This window comes from Sus scrofa, chromosome 3 (genome assembly GCF_054392235.1).
Source record: "Sus scrofa isolate SSC_HxYL_T2T_F1_AM1 chromosome 3, Sscrofa_HxYL_maternal_Yorkshire_Landrace_v2.0, whole genome shotgun sequence".
In the NCBI taxonomy this organism is placed as follows: domain Eukaryota; kingdom Metazoa; phylum Chordata; class Mammalia; order Artiodactyla; family Suidae; genus Sus; species Sus scrofa.
The window spans coordinates 107,049,789-107,068,771 of NC_139385.1; the positions used below are offsets into that span (position 1 = coordinate 107,049,789).

Consider the following 18,983-nt stretch of genomic DNA (forward strand, 5'->3'; position numbering starts at 1 on the left):
CCCTTGTCTGTGAAACTTGCCTGTGCACTAGGTGGTGTGGCCTAGGGCCAAGTCCAGTGTGTATTTGAAAACCCTAAAGAATGATATGCAAGCAAGACTAGTGCCCACGGCACACTTCCCTGGAAGTGCTCCAAAGTGGGGATGGGGCCCCAATGTGCCCGAGATTTGGGTGGGTTCCAGCAAATTATCACCAGAGACACTCAGGCACCTTTCCCTCCATCCAGGAACTTTTTTGTGGTTAAAAGCAGACCTGCTGTTCATCCTGCCTCTTCTGTGCCTCACTGTCCAACTCCTTCATCTGAATTCATGGCCAAGGGCCCCACCTTCGCACTACCACATTCATGGTTCTTTCTTCCCCTTCCTGCTCTAAAACAACTCCAGAACCACAGGTTTCTGGTGTTAAGATCTGGCTCTGAAACTAGTGATCCCTTCAGCTCCCCCTCAGACATGCACTGCAGGCCAGGTGTGGAGAGGAAATGGGGAAGGAGTGGGAACTCTGGTGGTGAGAAGGAGGCAGTAGCAAGGGCCATGGGTGAGCTGGAATGGGATGGAAGGTCAGTGTGTTCTTTGGGGTTCCATAAAGGTTTGCCTGCTTCCCAAAGTGTAAGCCACAAATCTCCTAGGGTTGTACTTGGTGTGGTTTGTTGGAGCTTCCCTGTAAACCCTGTAACCATAGTTTTGGGCAGAGTACATCACAGCCGTGAGCATATAAGGGAAGAGACTTTTGACTATTTTCTCCTAAAATCCATCTCCTTGAGGAAAAAAAAAATATATATATATATATATATTTATTTAATCTGTGTGTATATCGTGTGTGTGTGTGTGTGTGTGTGTGGCGATGTGCCAAATTGATTCATGTGCAGCCTCTGACCCTAGGACAATTATGAAGTTGTTTTCAATAAACATCTCTTCTCTGTAAGGATGAGATATCTCTCTTTTTTTGTGTGTAGACCAAAGAACTCTGAAAACATATACACCCAAATCCACACCTGCTCTAGATGGAAACACGTAATAAATCTGAAAATAAAGAAATCCATTTCCTAATTTAACACCTCCCCACCAAGAAAGAGCTAAAACAAGATTGCTTCTCTCTGCTTCTCTGAGAGCCAAGGTTGAGTGCATTTGGCTTACAGTATGTGGACAAGGCCTATTTCCAAGTCCCTAATATTTTGACAATGCAATCAATTAACTTAGTCTGGGACCAGAAATAGTATCTCATTGCAGAGTCTTGAAAATCAAAACAAGGAAACAATATAACTTTAAGCAGGGTTCAAAGCACTGACTTACAATCACAAGCAAAACCATTCCGAGACTACAACACTCCATCCGGATGGATGGGCAATGCATTGGGCAAAACTAGCTTGGCTGATGTTTCTGGGACCCTGGAGGGGACTAAAGGAGAAGGCATTTTTCTCCCTATATGTCAGAAGATGAGCTAACCGCCAGGCAACAGAACAGAAAAGAGCTGGCTTCCTCCCTGCGGGAAAAATAAAACGGCTCCTCACTCGGCCACACAGGACAAAGCCAGGACGTGCAAGAAGCCTTCAGTCTAGGGCTCCACGTGCCTCTCCAAGGACAGAGGAGCTCACCCACGCTCAGTCACACACAGCCGGCCCACCACGCGCCTGCGGAAGGCACCGGGTTCTCCGCCAACCTTCAGCACTGGCGGCTCAGGCTCCCAGCTTGCGAGCTCCTCTTAGCACCAGCTGTCTGGCGAGGGCAGAGGGCCATACCCTCTTCCCAAGTGTCATCTCCCTTGCCCCAATGTCTGCTTCTCCCCAACCACAAAGTGGAGTGTGCTTCCTCACGGTAACTGAGACATACACACACAGACACCCCAGATGGCACTAAGTCCCGGCGCCCCACCACCCAAGCCAAGGCCGCGAGGTTTCCCCCTGGACCCCACAGCCAGGCTCCTGGACCTGGAGGCGCCCAACTCACCCAGTCCTCGAAGTGGCGGCTCCCGTTCTGCAGCAGCTCCTCAAATTGGATGGTACAGTTGGCCACGAAGTCGTCGTAGCCGATGGGGGCATCGTGGAAGACAGCCAGCTCGATCTTGCGCCCATTGCACACATCGGTGACGAACTCATCGTGCCAGGCCGGGCTGTTGGTCTTCTGCTTGGTGGCCGTTTGGCCAATGCGCGAGTCGTCCACGTTGAGGGCGATGTAGGGGTCCAGAAGGAAAGTCTGCGGCCGGGGTCCCACCGCATGGCGCAGCGACCAGGCTGTGGGCTTCAAGCTCACGGCCTCGCAGATTTTGATTTTAAGAAGGCCATTGAACACTACCATGGTCGGGGCGGGGAGTGGGAGCCGGGGTCACTCCGTCCGCCCCGAGGGCAGGAACGAAGAACCGACGCCGCGGCGCTCCGAGCCACAGGGACTCCTGGGTCCCCTCTCGCCCCACCCCACACTCTCCCTACACCTTGTAGCGCTGCGCCCTGGCGCGGGCGATTCTCAGCCAGTGCATGTATTTCCTCGCTGGGTTCCTAACGGAAAAGAGGGAGGGGGGGAGAGCTGGGGGATGTCCGTGTTTGGAGCAAGTCTCTCCCCCCCTACCACCAGCAGCACCTCCAGAAGAGGAGACGAGCTGTCGGCTTCGCTGCAAGCCGCGGAGGCTTGTCTCGTTGCCTCGCTGGCTCTCCGAGTCCGGGCTGCGGGAAGCGGGCGCCGCGCCCGGCTCTTACCTACCTTTCCGAAACATAATCCCCGGGAAATTTCGACTCCGGGAGGAGAAGGGGGCGGTGGGACGGGGCGGGGACCTGAACCGGGGGCGCAGATTTCAACCCGGATCCTCTTCGAACACCCAGCGCCTGCCTCTGACCGCGCGGGGCGGGGGATGGACCGAGGGATGTACAGTCTATCCGGAGGGATGCATGTCGAGAGGAAATGGTCCTCTTCGGAGCCAAATTTTTAAAAATCCACAAGCCACACGGCCAGCCCGGCCGCCTCCTCTTGGACGAAGACGCGCCGCGCCGCAGTCGGCGATCAGGAGGCGCCAGGAGCCGTGAATCTCACATCCGCGCGGGCTCGGGAGTCGGGGTGGCCGCCGCTCGGGCTCGGGGCGCAGGCCGGCACCGGGCGGTGCGCAGCGCGGCGGCGGGGCCGGGACTGCGACTCGGCGCGGCCCCACCTCCCGGGCGCCGGCGCCCGCCCGCCCCGCTCCCCGCGTCCCCGCTTTCGGCCGCCGCTCGCTCGCCGCCCGCTCTCCCCCTCGGTCTCTTCTCCCTCCGTCGGTGTGCGAGCGAGTCTCCCTCCCTCTAATGCAGGAAATGCGCAAAAGACGTCAGTGTGTGTGTGTGTGTGTGTGTGTGTGTGTGTGTACGCGCGCGCGCGCGCGCGTTCCTGTGTTTGGGGAAATAGAAAGTTTTGCCGGTTGGGGGAGCAATACGGGAAAAGTGAGCAGAGGAGAGGACTACAGAGAGCAGACGAGCCTGCCTGGGTCTCGGCGGCGGGCCGGGGAGCCAGGCGGGGACCCCGCGCGGGACCCCGGGGAGTGGCGGCCTTGAGGGCGGGGCTACGGGCCCGCCAGTTATCCGTACCTGGTCTGTGGTCTCCGCCCGGGGACCAGTGGGTCGCGCATCTCTCCGGGCTCGGCCGCCAACACTCTTTTAGAACCAGGGGTGGAGGAGTGGCGGGGGTCGTGTTGCCGGAGAGGACGCGAGACCCTCCCCCAGCCCCACCTCTACTCGGACTCTGGCAGGCTAGGGCAGCCTGCGGAGTATTGGCCGGTCTGTCTGTCATTCTGTCCGGAGACGCTCCGCTCCACGGTGGTGGGGGAAGGGGGAAAGGGAAGGCTGTGCAAGGTTTGGTATGTGTTTTAAAACATGTATCGTCTCTTCCCATTCTCTGGGGACGTTCTCCCTTTGGGGGTCTGCCCTGGACTTCTCCGGCTGCAAGAACTTGTTGACAAGTGAAAGCTTAGTAGCTCCCTGGCTCCGTTTTGTGTTTGTTTATTCTCTACAAAGTGACTTCATATTTACTCTGGACCTTGCCTATGCCCTTTTGGGGGACAGGGCTCTGGGCAGCGCGCTGACAGCGGCCGTCCGAGCTGCCCGAAAACGGGGCGCGTCCACCGGGATGGCGGGAGGTGGGGGAAAGGGGGGGGGGCGAGTGGCTCTGTGCTAATTTCCTCCGTAACCTTTAAACTCTCGCTGGAAGCCGCGGCTGCGGCTGATCACGTGAGTCGAGCCCTGGGCTGCTGGGGAAGAATTTCCTCCGCGGGGAGCGGGGGACAGGGAAGGCGGCCCGGAGAGGGACGGCCCCGCGCCTGGGGACGCGAACCTGGGAGGGCGGGGCGGAGAGCGCGGAGGTCCCAGGCGCGGCCCTGGTTGGAACCGCCGAAGGACAGAGCTGGGAAGAGGTCATCTCCCCAACCTGTTGTGCAAACGGAAAAAGAAAACCTCGGCCCTCACCCTTGTGCCAAGTCAAGTCAGGGCGTTTGTAGGGATCGTGGTAAGCTGAGTGTTTATCTTGTGAGTCTGGTTAGCGTCGGCCAAAATGTAAAACCTACCTCTCGATCACTTTTTCTCACTGGTAAAAGGTTATCACCGCCTGTGGCTCAAAGGCTTAAAAAAGCTTAAAAGCGAAGAAAGAGGCAGTCCCCTGGAACAACGGGATACCCAGAGCGGCACACAGGTTGCAGAAATGATCAGAAAAGTGCCCAGGTGGTGGTGGCAAAACCTCTCCTAAGGCCTGCAGCCACTGCTCTCTTCCCCAGCTTTCAAGTAATTTCTTGAAGCCCAGCCTCCTGGATGCAGGGGCAAAGTACAGAGAATGCTGGTGTGTAGTCTTAGGGACAGTGGAGACCATTCACATGTTAAAAGCCAGGATATAAAAGTTGTGCCTTCCAGGGCCACTCCCACCAGCTGCAGGCTTATTTTAAAGTCTGTCAGTTTGACAAAGCACACGTGGGATATCTCATTGCTGCTCACGTTTGATTTCTTTGATCATCAGAAAATTTTCCTTCTTGCTTCTTCCTTCCACCATTCTATTCTTATTTAATGCTTCCCCCTTCATAAGGCATGTGATGGGAGACACTGGCAAATAGGGCTGGATCTACAAAGGCATTTGGAAGCAGAGCCAGAGCTAGACATGAGTGAGATGCCTGACAAAGAGGCAGAATTGAAAGGCTACCAACAAACTCAGCCATCAAGATAAAAAATATTGTAATGCAATATTTTTTTAAAAAATCAAAACGAATGTAGAACTCCAGGATGAACATAATATTCAAATTTTGAATAATTTTAAATATCACATTAAAAAATTATTTGTATTGCTGAGTTTATTGGCATCCCTGAAATTTTGTGCCTCACTCCAGCCCCAGCCCTGTGGGGGAGTTGAGAAAGGCACAGACTTCTTTCGTAAAGTTAGGGATTCTTGAGTGTTTCATACCTTCTTCTACTCTTTTGTTGGATGAGTTCTATCTTGCCTGAAAACAGAGAAGAAAAGATTGAAAGACACTGGCCAAAATCCCTCCTCTCCTGTATGTTGAACAGAAAATATATTTAGAATTAAAGACACACTAAACTTGAACTTTTTGCATGGTATTATATTCCCCCACTTCTCCAATTTGGGCAAGAAGCCCAAATATATTAAATAGAATCTATTGCCATCTCAGTGGCACTAAGCAGTCTTAAAACCAATAACCTCCAAATTTCCAACCATTTCCTTGGACCTGGGTAAGGTTGCAGGAAGGCAGCATCTGCCTCTTAGCAGACTGCTTGTTACACCATGTGAAAATCAGACTGCAGTCCCCAGATGTGACCAATCCCAGGATGACATCTCCTTTCAATTACAAGTCTTTCTGTCTGGGGGTGGAGGAAAGTGGGGTAACTAAAAGACCTGGCCAAACTTTCTGGTTTGTATTGGAAGAATATTTAAATAAAAAGGGAGAATACTGGTTGTTTACATACAAACATTGCTAATTTCCTGCCCTTATTACAGCCTTATTTCTAAATAAATCTCTCACCATCCTCCTCTCAAACTTGGCTGAAGGAAAATATGTATCCTCTAGGGGAACCATGGAGATGCCAGATGTGAGCCTGTTTAGGGGAAAACCCTTAAATTTACCTGGGGGGTGGGGGTGGGGGGCAACGGGTCTAAAATAACCCTCTGCTCCAGATTTCATGTGAAAAGAAAAACAAGCCCTTGCAGGGCAGAAGGTTTAGAATGTAAAATTCCAATCAATAATTGTTGCCAGAGTTCCCTGTTATGGCTCATGGTTACTGACCTATCTAGTATCCATGAGGATGTGGGTTCGATCCCTGGCCTTGCTTAGAAGGTTAAGGATCTGGCGTTGCCATGAGCTGTGGTGTAGGTCGAGGACATGGCTTGGATCCTGTGTTGCTGTGGCTCTGGAGTAGGCCGGCGTCTACAGCTCCGATTGGACCCCTAGCCTGGGACCCTCCATATGCCGCAAGTGCGGCCCTGATGAAACAGAAAGAAAGAAAAAAAAAGACAAAGCAAAACAAAACAAAATGCTGCCTACTTCATTCTTCTCTTGGCCCATGCACAGTCCTGAAAGATAGGACAGCAATGGGTATAGACATTGAGCCTTTGGATTCCAACTATGGCCCAGCTGCTTTGTGATCTTTGGGAGACAGAAGAGGAAGGGAAGAAAAGATGATAGAAGAATTTAACAAAGATGATAGAAGAATTTAACAAAGATGATCAAAATGGTGACCCTCTCCTTTTAAAATTAAGGCTCATGGCAAAAGACGATAGAGCCACAGTCCCCAGGGCAGTATAATAAGTAGCAGATGTGGGGCTACACCGGCCTTTCAAGAAAGAGAAAGAAAAACCCTTTGCCTGGGTTGCCTGGAAAGGCATCACCCAGCAGGCCTGGGCTTTTTTTTTTTTTTGCCATTTCTTGGGCCGCTCCCACGGCATATGGAGGTTCCCAGGCTAGGGGTTGAATCAGAGCTGTAGCCACTGGCCTACGCCAGAGCCACAGTAACGCAGAATCTGAGCCAAGTCTGGGACCTACACCACAGCTCACAGCAACGCCAGATTCTTTTTTTGTTGTTGTTGTTGTTGTTGTTGTTGCTATTTCTTGGGCCGCTCCCGCGGCATATGGAGGTTCCCAGGCTAGGGGTTGAATCGGAGCTGTAGCCACCGGCCTACGCCAGAGCCACAGCAACGCGGGGTCCGAGCCGCGTCTGCAACCTACACCACAGCTCACGGCAACGCCGGATCGTTAACCCACTGAACAAGGGCAGGGATTGAACCCGCAACCTCATGGTTCCTAGTCGGATTCGTTAACCACTGCGCCACGACGGGAACTCCTAGCAACGCCAGATTCTTAACCCACTGAGCAAGGCCAGGGATTGAACCCACAACCTCATGGTTCCTAGTTGGATTCGTTAACCACTGAGCCACGACAGGAACTCCAGGCCTGGGCTTTTCAGCAGGAATTCCTTCAGAGGCAGAGAGGAGAGGAAAGGGTGTTGGAGGCACCAGGAACAGAGCACATAGAGCACAGGTAGGTAAGAGCATGGTTTGGGATGAGTAAGGGACCAGGTGTACCTGGCATGTGGCAGGTGAGACAGTAAGTGGAGGTGAGGTAGTTTGGACTAGGTAATTAAGGCCTTGTAGAGACTGCAAAGGAAATGTGAAACTCCTTCCTTGAGAGACACTGATCATTCTAAAGTGGACAAGCCGCATAAGCGGAGTTAATATGTTAAACCAGCAATCGTTCCAGGATGGGTATTATTCTATTTTCTAATTTTTCCCCAAAAGACTTACCCCAGACACAGGATGTCAGAGAGACTGAAGTTCCAGGTCTGAAGATGATTAAGATCACCCCATCTAATCAAAAATGAAACAGTTCGTGGATATTGTCGAGTGTGGTAAAGGAAGCAGGGGGCGGGTCCAGATCCTTAGACTTGCATGTTCAGGTCTGCAGCCTCCTTATTCTGCTGGTTGTTGCCATTTACAGAATGTTAATGGCTCCTGCAAAGGTCGGCCTGGTCAGGGTCTCCCGTACATTCCACACATGCTCTGTGGAACAGAATTTAACCAGTTGGGCCCTATGATGGAATAAGCAGCAGCTCAGCAACACCAACACCTTGCAGGGTTCTGTTGGCCCTGCCCTGGCCTAGCCCCACCTGAGCTCCAGCCCAGCTTCTAACCCCACCCTAGACTCACCCTCCTGTTGCTGGTCTATGTCTGGCCTTGTCTTAGCTCTAAATTCTGTTACAGTGACCCAGAGACCAAGCTTCCCTCACACCCTGCAAAGAGATGGCAGGATCATAGGTAACTTCTTAGAGCTTAAAAGGGGATGTGTGGAGTTCCCATTGTAGCTCGGTGGAAACAAATCTGACTAGCATCCATGAGGACGCAGGTTCGGTCCCTGGCCTCAGTCAGTGGGTTAGGGATCCTGCATTGCCCTGAGCTGTGGTGTAGGTCGCTGATAAGGCTCGAATCTGGTGTGGCTGTGGCTGTGGCATAGGCTGGCAGCTACAGCTCTAATTCCACCCCTAGCTTGGGAACCTCCATATTCCATGGGTACGGCCCCAGAAAGATTTTTAAAAAGGGGGTCGGGTGGGCAGGAGTTGGCCCAATGCCTCACCCTCCTCAGTTCCCCTGACCTCCGATCCCCCATCTCTCAGGTGCTATATGGAAAAGAGTATCACATACCACGTCTTCTTTGGCTCTGACATTAGGCTGCATCTTCCGACTTTTAAGGGCAGAACTTAATCCATCTGTCTTCACTGAGTACCTGCTCTGTTAAGAATACTGGGGCAGGTGCTCTAGGGAGGACAAATAGATATATGAGTGATTCCTAGTCTAGTGGGGGAGATAGGAAGATCAGTTCCGACAGCCACTCATTTATTCAGTGCTCAGTATTGAGTGCAATGTCATTTGGAGAAACAAAGATGATGATAAAAATGAACCTTTGTTAGTCCGGATGGGCCAGTCCATGCTGCTATAACAAAGAGTCTCCAAATCTCAAAGTCTAAAAATCACAAAGATCTCTTCTCACACTGCTGGACGTCCATGGTGGGGTTGGCTGGCATCTCTCCTCCACATCAGCATCATTCTCACTCCTGCATCTATGCCAACAGAAAAGTCATTATCTGGAACGTAGCTGGTCACAGGTAGAGGGCAAAAGAACCTCTAGACAGTCTTTCCGGCAATTAAATAGCCCGTCTGAAGTGCTAACCTCCATTTCTGCCCACTAGCTGTTAGCTAGACCCAGTCACGTGGCCTCCCTCCCCCAAATGGGGAGCAGTGGGGCGGGGGTGGGGTGGGGTGGGAAGTTCTCCCACCTGGAGAGGTGAGGAGCTGGGAATATTTGGTGACTAACAAGGAAGACCGCCCTCGATCCTGTCTTCAAATAACTGGTGCATAGAGATAATTCAACGTAGCTCATCGTAAATGGCACATAAATGACCCAGTTAGAAAGTGCTATCGCCGTTTATTTATTTATTTATTTTTCTTTTTTTTTTTTTTTTTTTTTTTGTCTTTTTAGGGCCGCATATGGAGGTTCCCAGGCTAGGGGTCCAATCGGAGTTACAGCTGCCGGCCTATATCACAGCCACAGCAATGCTGGATCCTTAACCCACTGATTGAGGCCAGGGATCAAACCCGAAACCTCATGGTTCCTAGTCAGATTCATTTCCACTGTGCCACAATGGGAACTCCGAAAGTGCTATGCTCATTTAGAGAGCACAACAATAACAATCAGATTGGAATTAGTTTGATGCACAATGGCCCTGCGCCACTGCCTACAGAAGACTTCCAGTGACTGGAGAAACTTTCTGAGTATCAGACCAGCAGCGACCTAAACCCCCTTTCCCCTTCCCTCAATATGTGTCACCTCACAGGACCTGCAAGCTTCAAAACTGAATCCTCACTAAGGAGGCATTTGGACACAACAAAACTGAGACTAGTTTGTTTCACTTTGCATGATCTGAGAACTCACCTGGTCTACAGTCTATGTTCTTATTCAATTCCTCTATTCAATGAGGAAACCCAGTCCTAAAGAAGTTAACTGACGTGCCACACAAGAAAAAAATTTTAAATAAATAAATAAACCCAAAATACTACTTAGAGGTCAAAACCAACAGTTGCACATCCTAGTCTTAGGTTCACTGTTTGATCTGCATTGCCATCCGGGAACCAATGCAATGCCATGTCATGACAATAACTCCAATTCCCTTGTAATTCCTCAGAAACAAACAAAATTTCTACAAATCTAAGGTCCAGGTTGGTTTAAATGCATCAGTTCCAAATGTAACTGACCTTGGTGAAATATGATATTGCAGACAATAATTCTCAGGGGACTATGATATCAATAGAGTTTCCTTAAGTCTTCCTTTTTTTTTTTTTGGTGTCGTGTGTCTTGAAAACAAAAGGACTTTATTATTCCTTAGCTATTTTTTCATCATCTCTCCAAACACCCATCAGATGTATTTTCAGCATATGGTTTTACGATACCTGCACCAAATGTAACAGCTGTTTCCCCAGGCTTCCTGTGGACATTTTATCAATTAGCAGAATGACTGATCTGACTGCTCAGATTAGGTTATAGATCTCTAACATGTTCTGGACATTTGGTTAATCCATTTCTACTTCTAATGTACTTTTCAGGATCAAGGAGCTGGAGCTCCAGGGCAGGAAACATGGCTTCTTGTCACCAGTATCAATCATTTAGGTAACAAATGTAAAACCAGAACTAGTTAAACTCACAGGTTCTGTTGCAACCAATATGTGATGCCGACTCCTTCTCTGCTTTGAGGCACAAATCCTGCATGGACCCGGTCCTTATTCCCCCAGCTGAAGCTATGGATCCACGAACTCCCCTACCACCTCCTCCTCCTCACTTTTCCTTACAGTCTGGTCAGCTCTAAGTCTCTTATTTGGTAACTACCTTAGGTCTGCCCCTTTTCTGAAAGGTCTCCATACTTGCTCATCTCCATACTTGCCCTCCATTACCTTGGACATACAGGTACAACTCTGCACTCTCTAAATATCTGTCACAAGGACGGCGCTTTGAAATACGAAGAATGTCATAAATCGTTTACCTCGCTCCTCCTCGCCCAGATGAGCGCCATGGCTCAGCCACTCCAGGGCAACTAGAGTATGTGATGATGAAATCACTGGGAGGCTGGGCGGCAGCCCCTCTGGGCCTCCGCGAGCCGACAGCGCCCTCTGGCGGACACAAGTGCGCCCAGCTCGCTTTCTCTGGTGCGGTGCGCTGACCGCCTCCGCTTCCTCTGAATCAGCGGGCTGAGGCTCCGAAAGCTGGGAGCGCTAGGATGACTTTAAAAAGTTGATGGAATAGGTCACGGGGCAGACCATATGACAGGGGCCCACTGGCTTTATTCACATGCCCATCAGGAGCCAGGGACAGATGCAGTAAGCGAACACCAGCCATATGAAAATACTGTGAATACTGTGCTGTCTTTTTTCTTAAAAAAAAAAAAAAAAACCGAAAGGATTCTGTTCCTATTAATGCTTTAGAGCAATAGGCCGTCGGTTTGCCAGTTAAATTCATCCTGGATCTAGGAAGCTCAGAAATGAAGGAGATACAGTCCAGGTTTTTGAGGAGCTAGAACTCACAGGGCCCCCAGATGGGCCACAGAGACTGATTTTGCCTTTTTCTTGATTTAAGACGACAGGTCAGTTCCTAAAGATGAGGTAGAGGAAGAGAGATGGAAAGTGGGTATGGACATAGGCTAGAGTATCAGTGCAAAAGAGAAAAAGCATTCCTGGTGGCGGGACTTCCCGCCAGGGAAGAAAATATTTAATCCAAAACAATTAAGCTTCTCTTTACTAGGCACAGCATAAAATAAGACATGCGTTCCTAGTGTAAATTTTAGTTTATGTTTCTGTGAAAGGATTAAAAAGCAACATAAGGTAATATTTGATAGATGTCTCAGTGATAGATGGAAGAGATCAGTACAGGCTTCCTGGAGGTGGCAGGACCATGGGCTGTACTGCTGTGCTTGAATCAGGGTAAGCTAGTAGTTCTAACAGATACAGTCCCCAGTGTATAAAATCTCAAACACAACAGACGTTTATTTCTTGCTCATTTAACAGTACTGACAAGGAAAACAGGTCAGAGGGGAGGACCTGCCCCTCCCAGGTTTCCAAGGTCACCCGGGGGTTGTAGCCAATGGACCCATGTAGAAAGAGGAAAGATCGTATGGGATCATGGAGCCAGAAAGGTATTTATGGGCCAGGTTGATCACATCCCACTGGCTCTGACTTAGTCACATGGCCACATACAACTGCAGGGGAGGCCGGGAAACACAGTCGAGTCAAATGCCAGGAGGAAGAGGAGAGCCTGGCTTTTTGGTAAGCAGAGAGCTGTGTCTCCCCCTTGGTCCTCCCTCCTTTGCTGATCAGGACGATCCAGTTGTGTTAACCCTCAGTGCAAATTTGATGCCTCCTCCACTGTCCTCATTCTTTCCCTATCTTATGTGTTTAAAACAACTATAAAGACTCTATTCAAAGTTGTGAAAAGAGGTGCAGGTGCAGGTCTGGGTCAAGATAAAGGTGATGGGAGTTCCCGTAGTGGCACAGTGGTTAACGAATCCGACTAGGAACCATGAGGTTGCGGGTTTGGTCCCTGCCCTTGCTCAGTGGGTTAAGGATCCGGCGTTGCCGTGAGCTGTGGTGTAGGTTGCAGAAGCGGCTCGGATCCCACGTTGCTGTGGCTCTGGCATAGGCCGGTGGCTACAGCTCCGATTAGACCCCTAGCCTGGGAACCTCCATATGCCGCGGGAGCAGCCCAAGAAATAGCAAAAAGACAAAAAAACAAAAAAAAAAAAGATAAAGGTGATGAAACAGGAGACAGAGGGCAGTGTGCTAGGCTCCCATGTCTAGAGATGACATCTTTCAGCCCCTCCCCCTCCCTCTTGCTACCATTAACATGCTGGGTTGCCCTCATCTTTGGTGCAAGTTGTGGTGTGGGAGGAGATATTGCCTGTTGTGTCTGGGGTGGGGGGCGGAAGGGAGGATCCATTCTCAACCTACAAGTGATCTTGGTCAAGGTCTTCCCTCCAGGTGATCTTGGAGATGCTGCAGTGAGTGTGGGGTGGTGAGGGAGTCACCAGGCAGATGTAATACTATTCCATACTTTGAACTTTTAAGAAAGCTTTTATATCTATCCCTCCTTTAATACTCCCCCCCCCCCCCCAACTACCAGTGCAGGGCAAATATTACTGTCCTCATTTTACAGATGAGGGTAAATGAAACTCAGAGAAGGTTAAGGGACTCAAGTTAACACAGGATCAGAGCCCAAAGCAGAACCTGGCTCCCTCGAGGGGGCTTCCCTCCCATGGCCAGCCTTATCCCCTTTATCTGTGCATAATCAAGGCATCACTCGGTGCCTGTTCTACACTTTTTCTGGAAACAGAATCTCCAAGGAGGCCTCATTGCCCTGCAAGGCAGAGGCTATTGCTCCAGCTGAGGGGCTACTGGAGATGTCATCTCACACGTGCAAGCCATTCCACCAATGCTTATCTGTCCAGCTGGCCCGGGCAGTGTGGGCATCAAGGAAGGAGTGCTGACTGGGGCATGGTGACATGCTGGTCCAGTAGGGAAGGCACTGGGCCACATGGAGGGGCAATGGAGATATTCAAAACATGCCCTTTGCCCCCTAAAGAACTTAGAGCTATTGGGTCCCCTGCTCATTGCTTTTCCTGGGGGGAGAGGTGCACAACTGCACCCCTCTCTGGGTTAGGGTAGCTGCCTCTCAAATTCTCATCTCACCAAAGGATTTTCTCTTAAAAGTCAGTCTTCATTCACTTGTCTCCCTTCCTCTCTCCTATCTTCTTTCTCTGAACCTCTTACACTGCTGTTGGTAACTTCTAACAAAGGAAGCTTTTCTGGGTTGTTTTCTTCTTGCAATTGCAAACAAGCTAACCAGGAGAAGCAGCCAGGCCCCACTAAGGCAGGCCTGTGCTGGTGGGGTGCAGGGGCCAAACATGGGAGCCCTCTTCTGGGACCCTACATTTCACAGGGAGCTTAGAAAAAAGATGGAAGCTCTGCCCGGATAGGGTCCTGTTAGCCTCAGGGTGTGGCTGCTCCTGGCCCCACTGTGGGAGGGGCGCTGGGGTCTGGAGTCTAGCAAAGGAAGGAGAAAGGCTGGCTCCTTCCCCACTCCCTGAGAAGCACATCGGCTCCTTTTCCTGACCTGAGTCCTGCACCCAGTTATTCCCTCTGCCAGGGCTCCCCGCCTCATTCCATGGGCCTCAGCTTGGCTGGCCTTTCTTCCCAAAGAGATGCTCCCCCACCAGCCCTGAATACATGGGATTGTCAGTGCTGGTCATCTTGCTGGTGTCCCCCAAAGGACAGCAAAGCTAATATGGTTTAAATTTCAGCGCCCCTTTCCTGCTCCTTCCAAGGCCCTGTTCCTAATTTTACATTCCTAAATTTGCATTCTTTTTCCTAAAAGGGGCTTTTCAAATATTTAAGCTTCAGGCCCCATGAAACCTAGGTCTACCTGTGGTCTTTCCCAGGGCTTTTCAAACTCCGTGATGCAGGGACTGTGTATCCGATTCCCTGGGGTAACCCTAGGTCTAGGGCGAGGTGAGGCACTCAATGAATGCTTGTTAAATGAAAGAATGAAAGGTAGAAGGGATCCTTGGCTGTGCTTAGCAAACCAGTGGTTCTCATTAAGAACAATCAGCACTGTCACCCGGCAATCTGGACAGGCTGCCCGTTACTTCAGCTCAGGGCAGTGTGGGGTGGAGTCCCCCGTAGAAGCTCAGGGACTTGGTTCTAGGATCTTGGGCAAATCACCTGCCTCTCAACGGACCCTGGTTGATTCACGTGTAAAATGGGGTTTGTAAACAACTGCCTTATAGAATAACCATGGGCATAGGGTAACAGGTAGGTACAGTGCCCGACACTGAACAGATCTCAGAAAATTCCTTTCTATATTCACTCCCTAAGGAACATTTTTAAAAAATCCTTTTTATCTCCAGCACCAAGGGCAACCCCCTCCCCCTACTGGTCCCCTTATAGACTTTTAACCAGGTGGCTGCAGGGCGGTGAGGTTTTGGTGTGAAGGGTCCAGGCACACAAAAGGATTTGCCCTGGGCCCAACACCCCACTAAGAAGGGCCCCGAGACCAGGTCTGGGGTACCCCTCTACACTGCTCCCTCCTTCAGTAAGACAGAGGACTGCAGGAACAAGTCAAGGAACCTGAATGAAAACGCAAATAATAAGGAAACAAATCATGTGGCTACCCAGCGTCCGCTTGCAGGTGTGGTTGAGTTTTCCAGCCATTTAACCCACCTGGAGCCCGCAGTGGCTATAAAACAGTCATTCTTTATCTCTGCCTCTTAGAGAAGAAGCTGAGCCTGACCTGGTGTCGAGCCACCTGCGTACCTAAGGGTCCAGGGTTGCCAGGCGGCAGACCCCGAACTGCAAGCAGGTCCATGCTCTTGCCACCCTGGACGCAGCCTCCTGTCCCCCATCCCTCAGCACAGGATTGTTCAACTTCCCACTCGGCCTCCCTCGGCTCGTGGGAACCAGGGCACATGCCAGTGCAAAACCCGACCTTGCCAGCACAGCACGGAGCATGTCATGGTGGTTTCTCTCTAACAAGAATGGAGAAGTGGGCAGTGTTTCTCACGTTTTCCTCTGGTGACATCGACACGTTCTATGTTCTCTTGTGCCAGAGCTTGAAAAATTCAACAGGGGCATGAGGCAGGCGGGGAGGCGGTGGGGGGGGGGGGCAATTTACCATTTATTGCAACTCGAGTTCCCCTGTTTACTCCTTAAGGTGATAATAGTAGTAGCAGTAACATCACAACAATGGGAAGAATAAGAACAGTTAACAACTACTGGTTGAAAACTATGTGCCAGGCATTAACATATAACAACTCTTTTCATTCATTAAAACAACCCACTGAAATAGGTATTACCATATTTCTCTAAGACATGCCTTTTTAAAAATCACATCTTATAACCCATAGTAAGAGAGTAGTATGTTATATTATAATGCTTGGTGGAAAAGATTTTTATCTGGTAGTAGTACATAAAATTAGGGTTCATTTTATAGGTTAAGCAAGTAAAATGGAGAAAAACTAAACAACACGCCGAGGGTCCCACTATTAGCAGGTGGCAGTGCCTGGATTCGGACACGAGTGGTCCAGAGTCTACCTGTTTATTTGTTTTGCAACCTCAGGCATCCTGCAAACATGTCCCCTAACAGCCATAGTCTGCCTGTCAGGAACCAGACTTATGCTGACTGCATAAAATAGGATATATATTTTTTCATTCCTACTGGTTTTAACTTATGTACATATAACCATGATTCTATTCTGTCTCTCAACGAAAAGTCTGAATTTAGAAACTGCCTAAAGAAAAACAGAAGCCACGTTAAACCTGGTTGGGGAGTTCCCGTCGTGGCGCAGTGGTTAACGAATCCGACTGGGAACCATGAGGTTGCAGGTTCGGTCCCTGCCCTTGCTCAGTGGGTTAAGGACCGGCGTTGCCATGAGCTGTGGTGTAGGTTGCAGACGCAGCTCGGATCCCGCGTTGCTGTGGCTCTGGCATAGGCTGGTGGCTACAGCTCCGATTCAACCCCTAGCCTGGGAACCTCCATATGCCGCGGGAGTGGCCCAAGAAATAGCAAAAAGACAAAAAAACAACAACAACAACAACAACAACAAAAAAAAAAAAAACCTGGTTGGGTAAGCCTGTGGTAAGAGATAGGCATCAGAGATATTTCCTAGGAGAAAATCCACTCCAGTGGTTGCTTTGTACGTCTTTTGGGCTTGTGTCACTTTGGCTTTCTGGCCTCCGTTTCTCCAACAGTAAAAATGAGGGGCCTGTGCCTCAGACTTTCCAAATTTTTTTTGATGATGCATCTTTAGTATTTTAAACATTTAAGCATAACATCTTCAATATAAATTTCCTCTTTATTTACAAAGCGTGAAAAGTACTTGTGTGTGTGTGTGTTTATGTATCTCTTTGTGTGTGTATGTACACTTCTGTGAATTTTGTTTTACGGCTGCACCTGCTGCATATTGAAGTTCCCAGGCCAGAGGTTGAATCAAAGATGCAGCTGCTGGCCTACATCACAGCCATGGCAACACTATTTTTCTTTAGGCAAATAGGGACATTTTTATTTCTTCCTTTCCAATGTATATGGCTTTTGTTTCTTTTCCCTTGCCTTATTCACTGGCCAAGACTTCAGCACAATATTGAAGTGCAAGTACAATACTGAAGAGAGATCGTGAGCGTGGACATCCTTGCCTTTTTCCTGATCTTACAGTAGGTTTTTGTAGATACACTTTATTAGGTTAAAGGATATGTCCTTATATTCCCAGTTTGATGAGACTTTTTTTGGCCATGAAAGGTTGGAATTTGTCAAATGCTTTCACTGCAACAACTGTGACCTATGCCGCCGCTTATGGCAAGGCCAGATCCTTAACCTAGTGATCGAGGCCAGGGATCAAACCTATATCCTCACAGAGACAATGCTGGGTCTTTAACCTGCTAGGCCACAAAGAGAACTCCATACATCTCTGAATTTTGACACATGCATAGATTTGTACAACCACCACCACCATCGTCATTACAGAACAGTTTCATCCCCCCAAAAGTTAATATTGGTGAAATTCTGCCTCCTGTGTCTCACCTCTGGCAACCCCTGATCACATCCTCATCCCAACAGTGTTGCCTTTTCCAGAATGCATATAAATGGGGCCATATGTTTTGAGACTGGTTTCATTCACTTAGGAAAATGTCTTTGAACTTCATCCATGTTGTTAAGTATATCAATAATTTGTTCCTTTTTATTGCTGAGCAGAGATTCATTGAACAGATGACTGTGTTATACCTGGCCGTTCACTCACCAAGGGCATTTAGAGTGTTCCCAGTTCGTGTGTGTGTGTGTGTGTGTGTGTGTGTGTGTGTGATTATGAATAAAGCTGCTATAAACATTCACGTACAGGTTTTTATGTGAGCATTAAGTTTTCTTTTCTTAAGGCTAAGTATCTACGAGTGGGACTGCTGGGTTATAAAAGTAAATACATACTTAACTTTATAAGAAACTGCCAACCTGTTTTCAGAATGTACCATTTTGCAGTCCCACAAATCTACCTTGAGAGTTCCTCTTTGATTGTTTTCCCGATGGAATAACTTCGATTAATCTGTCGTCAAGATAATTGTCATTTCACTCTGCTATTGAGCCTCTCAAGTAGTTTTATTTATTTATTTTTTGGCTGCATCCACGACATGTGGAAATTCTGGGCCAGGGGTCAAACCTGTGTCACCACAGTGACAAGCTGGATCTTTAACCGCCTGAGCCATTGGGGAACTCCTCAAGAGATTTTAAAATTTTCCTTATTGTGTTTTTCAGTTCTAAAAACTCCATCTGGCTCTTCCTCAATGCCTCTATTTCTCTGCTGAGACTTTTTCAAATCTTTCCATTTGTTTTAAGAATATTCACATTTATTTACTGGAGCATGGTTACAACAGTTCCTTTAAAATCTTTTATGATTTCAACATCTGTATCATCTAAAAATTGGTATCTGTTGATTGTCTTTTCCTTTGTTAGTTATTGAGCTATTCCTGATTCTTCAGAAGTTGAGTAATTTTAGACTGGATTCGAAATGTTTAAATTGGGAGTTCCCATCGTGGAGCAGCAGAAGCAAATCTGAGTAGTATCCATGAGGATATGGGTTCCATCCCTGGCCTCACTCTGTGGGTTAAGGATCCGACATTGCCATGAGCTGCGGCACAGGTCATAGACGAGGCTCAGATCCCACGTTGCTGTGGCTGTGGTGTAGGCTGGCAGCTACAGCTCCAATTCAATCCCTACTCTGGGAACTTCCATATGGAGCCGGTGAGGCCCTAAAAAGCAAAACAAAATAAAATGTTTAAATTGACATTTTAAAATATCACGTTGCTGTTGCTGTGGTGTAGGCCAGCGGCTACAGCTCTGATTAGACCCCTAGCCTGGGAACCTCCATGTGCCACAGGTGTGGCCCTAAAAAGCAAAAAAAAAAGAAAAA

At 49.1% G+C, this 18,983-nt stretch overlaps 1 protein-coding gene and 2 long non-coding RNA genes across 5 annotated transcripts in view; 1 reads left to right on the forward strand and 2 right to left on the reverse strand.

Annotated features, from left to right (window-relative positions):
- The window catches only part of PRKCE (protein kinase C epsilon), a 514,046-nt gene extending 510,792 nt beyond the window's left edge, over positions 1-3,254 (reverse strand). For 2 of the 3 annotated variants that reach the window (XM_085019379.1, XM_085019380.1), the window contains exon 1: positions 1,942-3,254. In XM_085019379.1, coding sequence (XP_084875505.1) covers positions 1,942-2,289 — 348 coding nt within the window. In that variant the 5' untranslated portion in view covers positions 2,290-3,254. The remainder of the gene's footprint in view (positions 1-1,941) is intronic. The other variant, XM_021088294.2, reaches the window with a different exon arrangement.
- LOC146404833 (uncharacterized) overlaps positions 1-18,983 on the forward strand; it is a 1,439,763-nt gene that overhangs the window by 98,001 nt on the left and 1,322,779 nt on the right. The gene's annotated exons all lie outside the window — the stretch shown is intronic.
- LOC146404834 (uncharacterized) overlaps positions 3,927-18,983 on the reverse strand; it is a 44,861-nt gene continuing 29,804 nt past the window's right edge. The window contains exons 3-5 of the long non-coding RNA XR_014842023.1: positions 8,895-9,053; positions 7,744-7,998; positions 3,927-5,428 (exon numbers count right to left, since the gene is read on the reverse strand). This is a non-coding gene — a long non-coding RNA (uncharacterized LOC146404834). The remainder of the gene's footprint in view (positions 5,429-7,743; positions 7,999-8,894; positions 9,054-18,983) is intronic.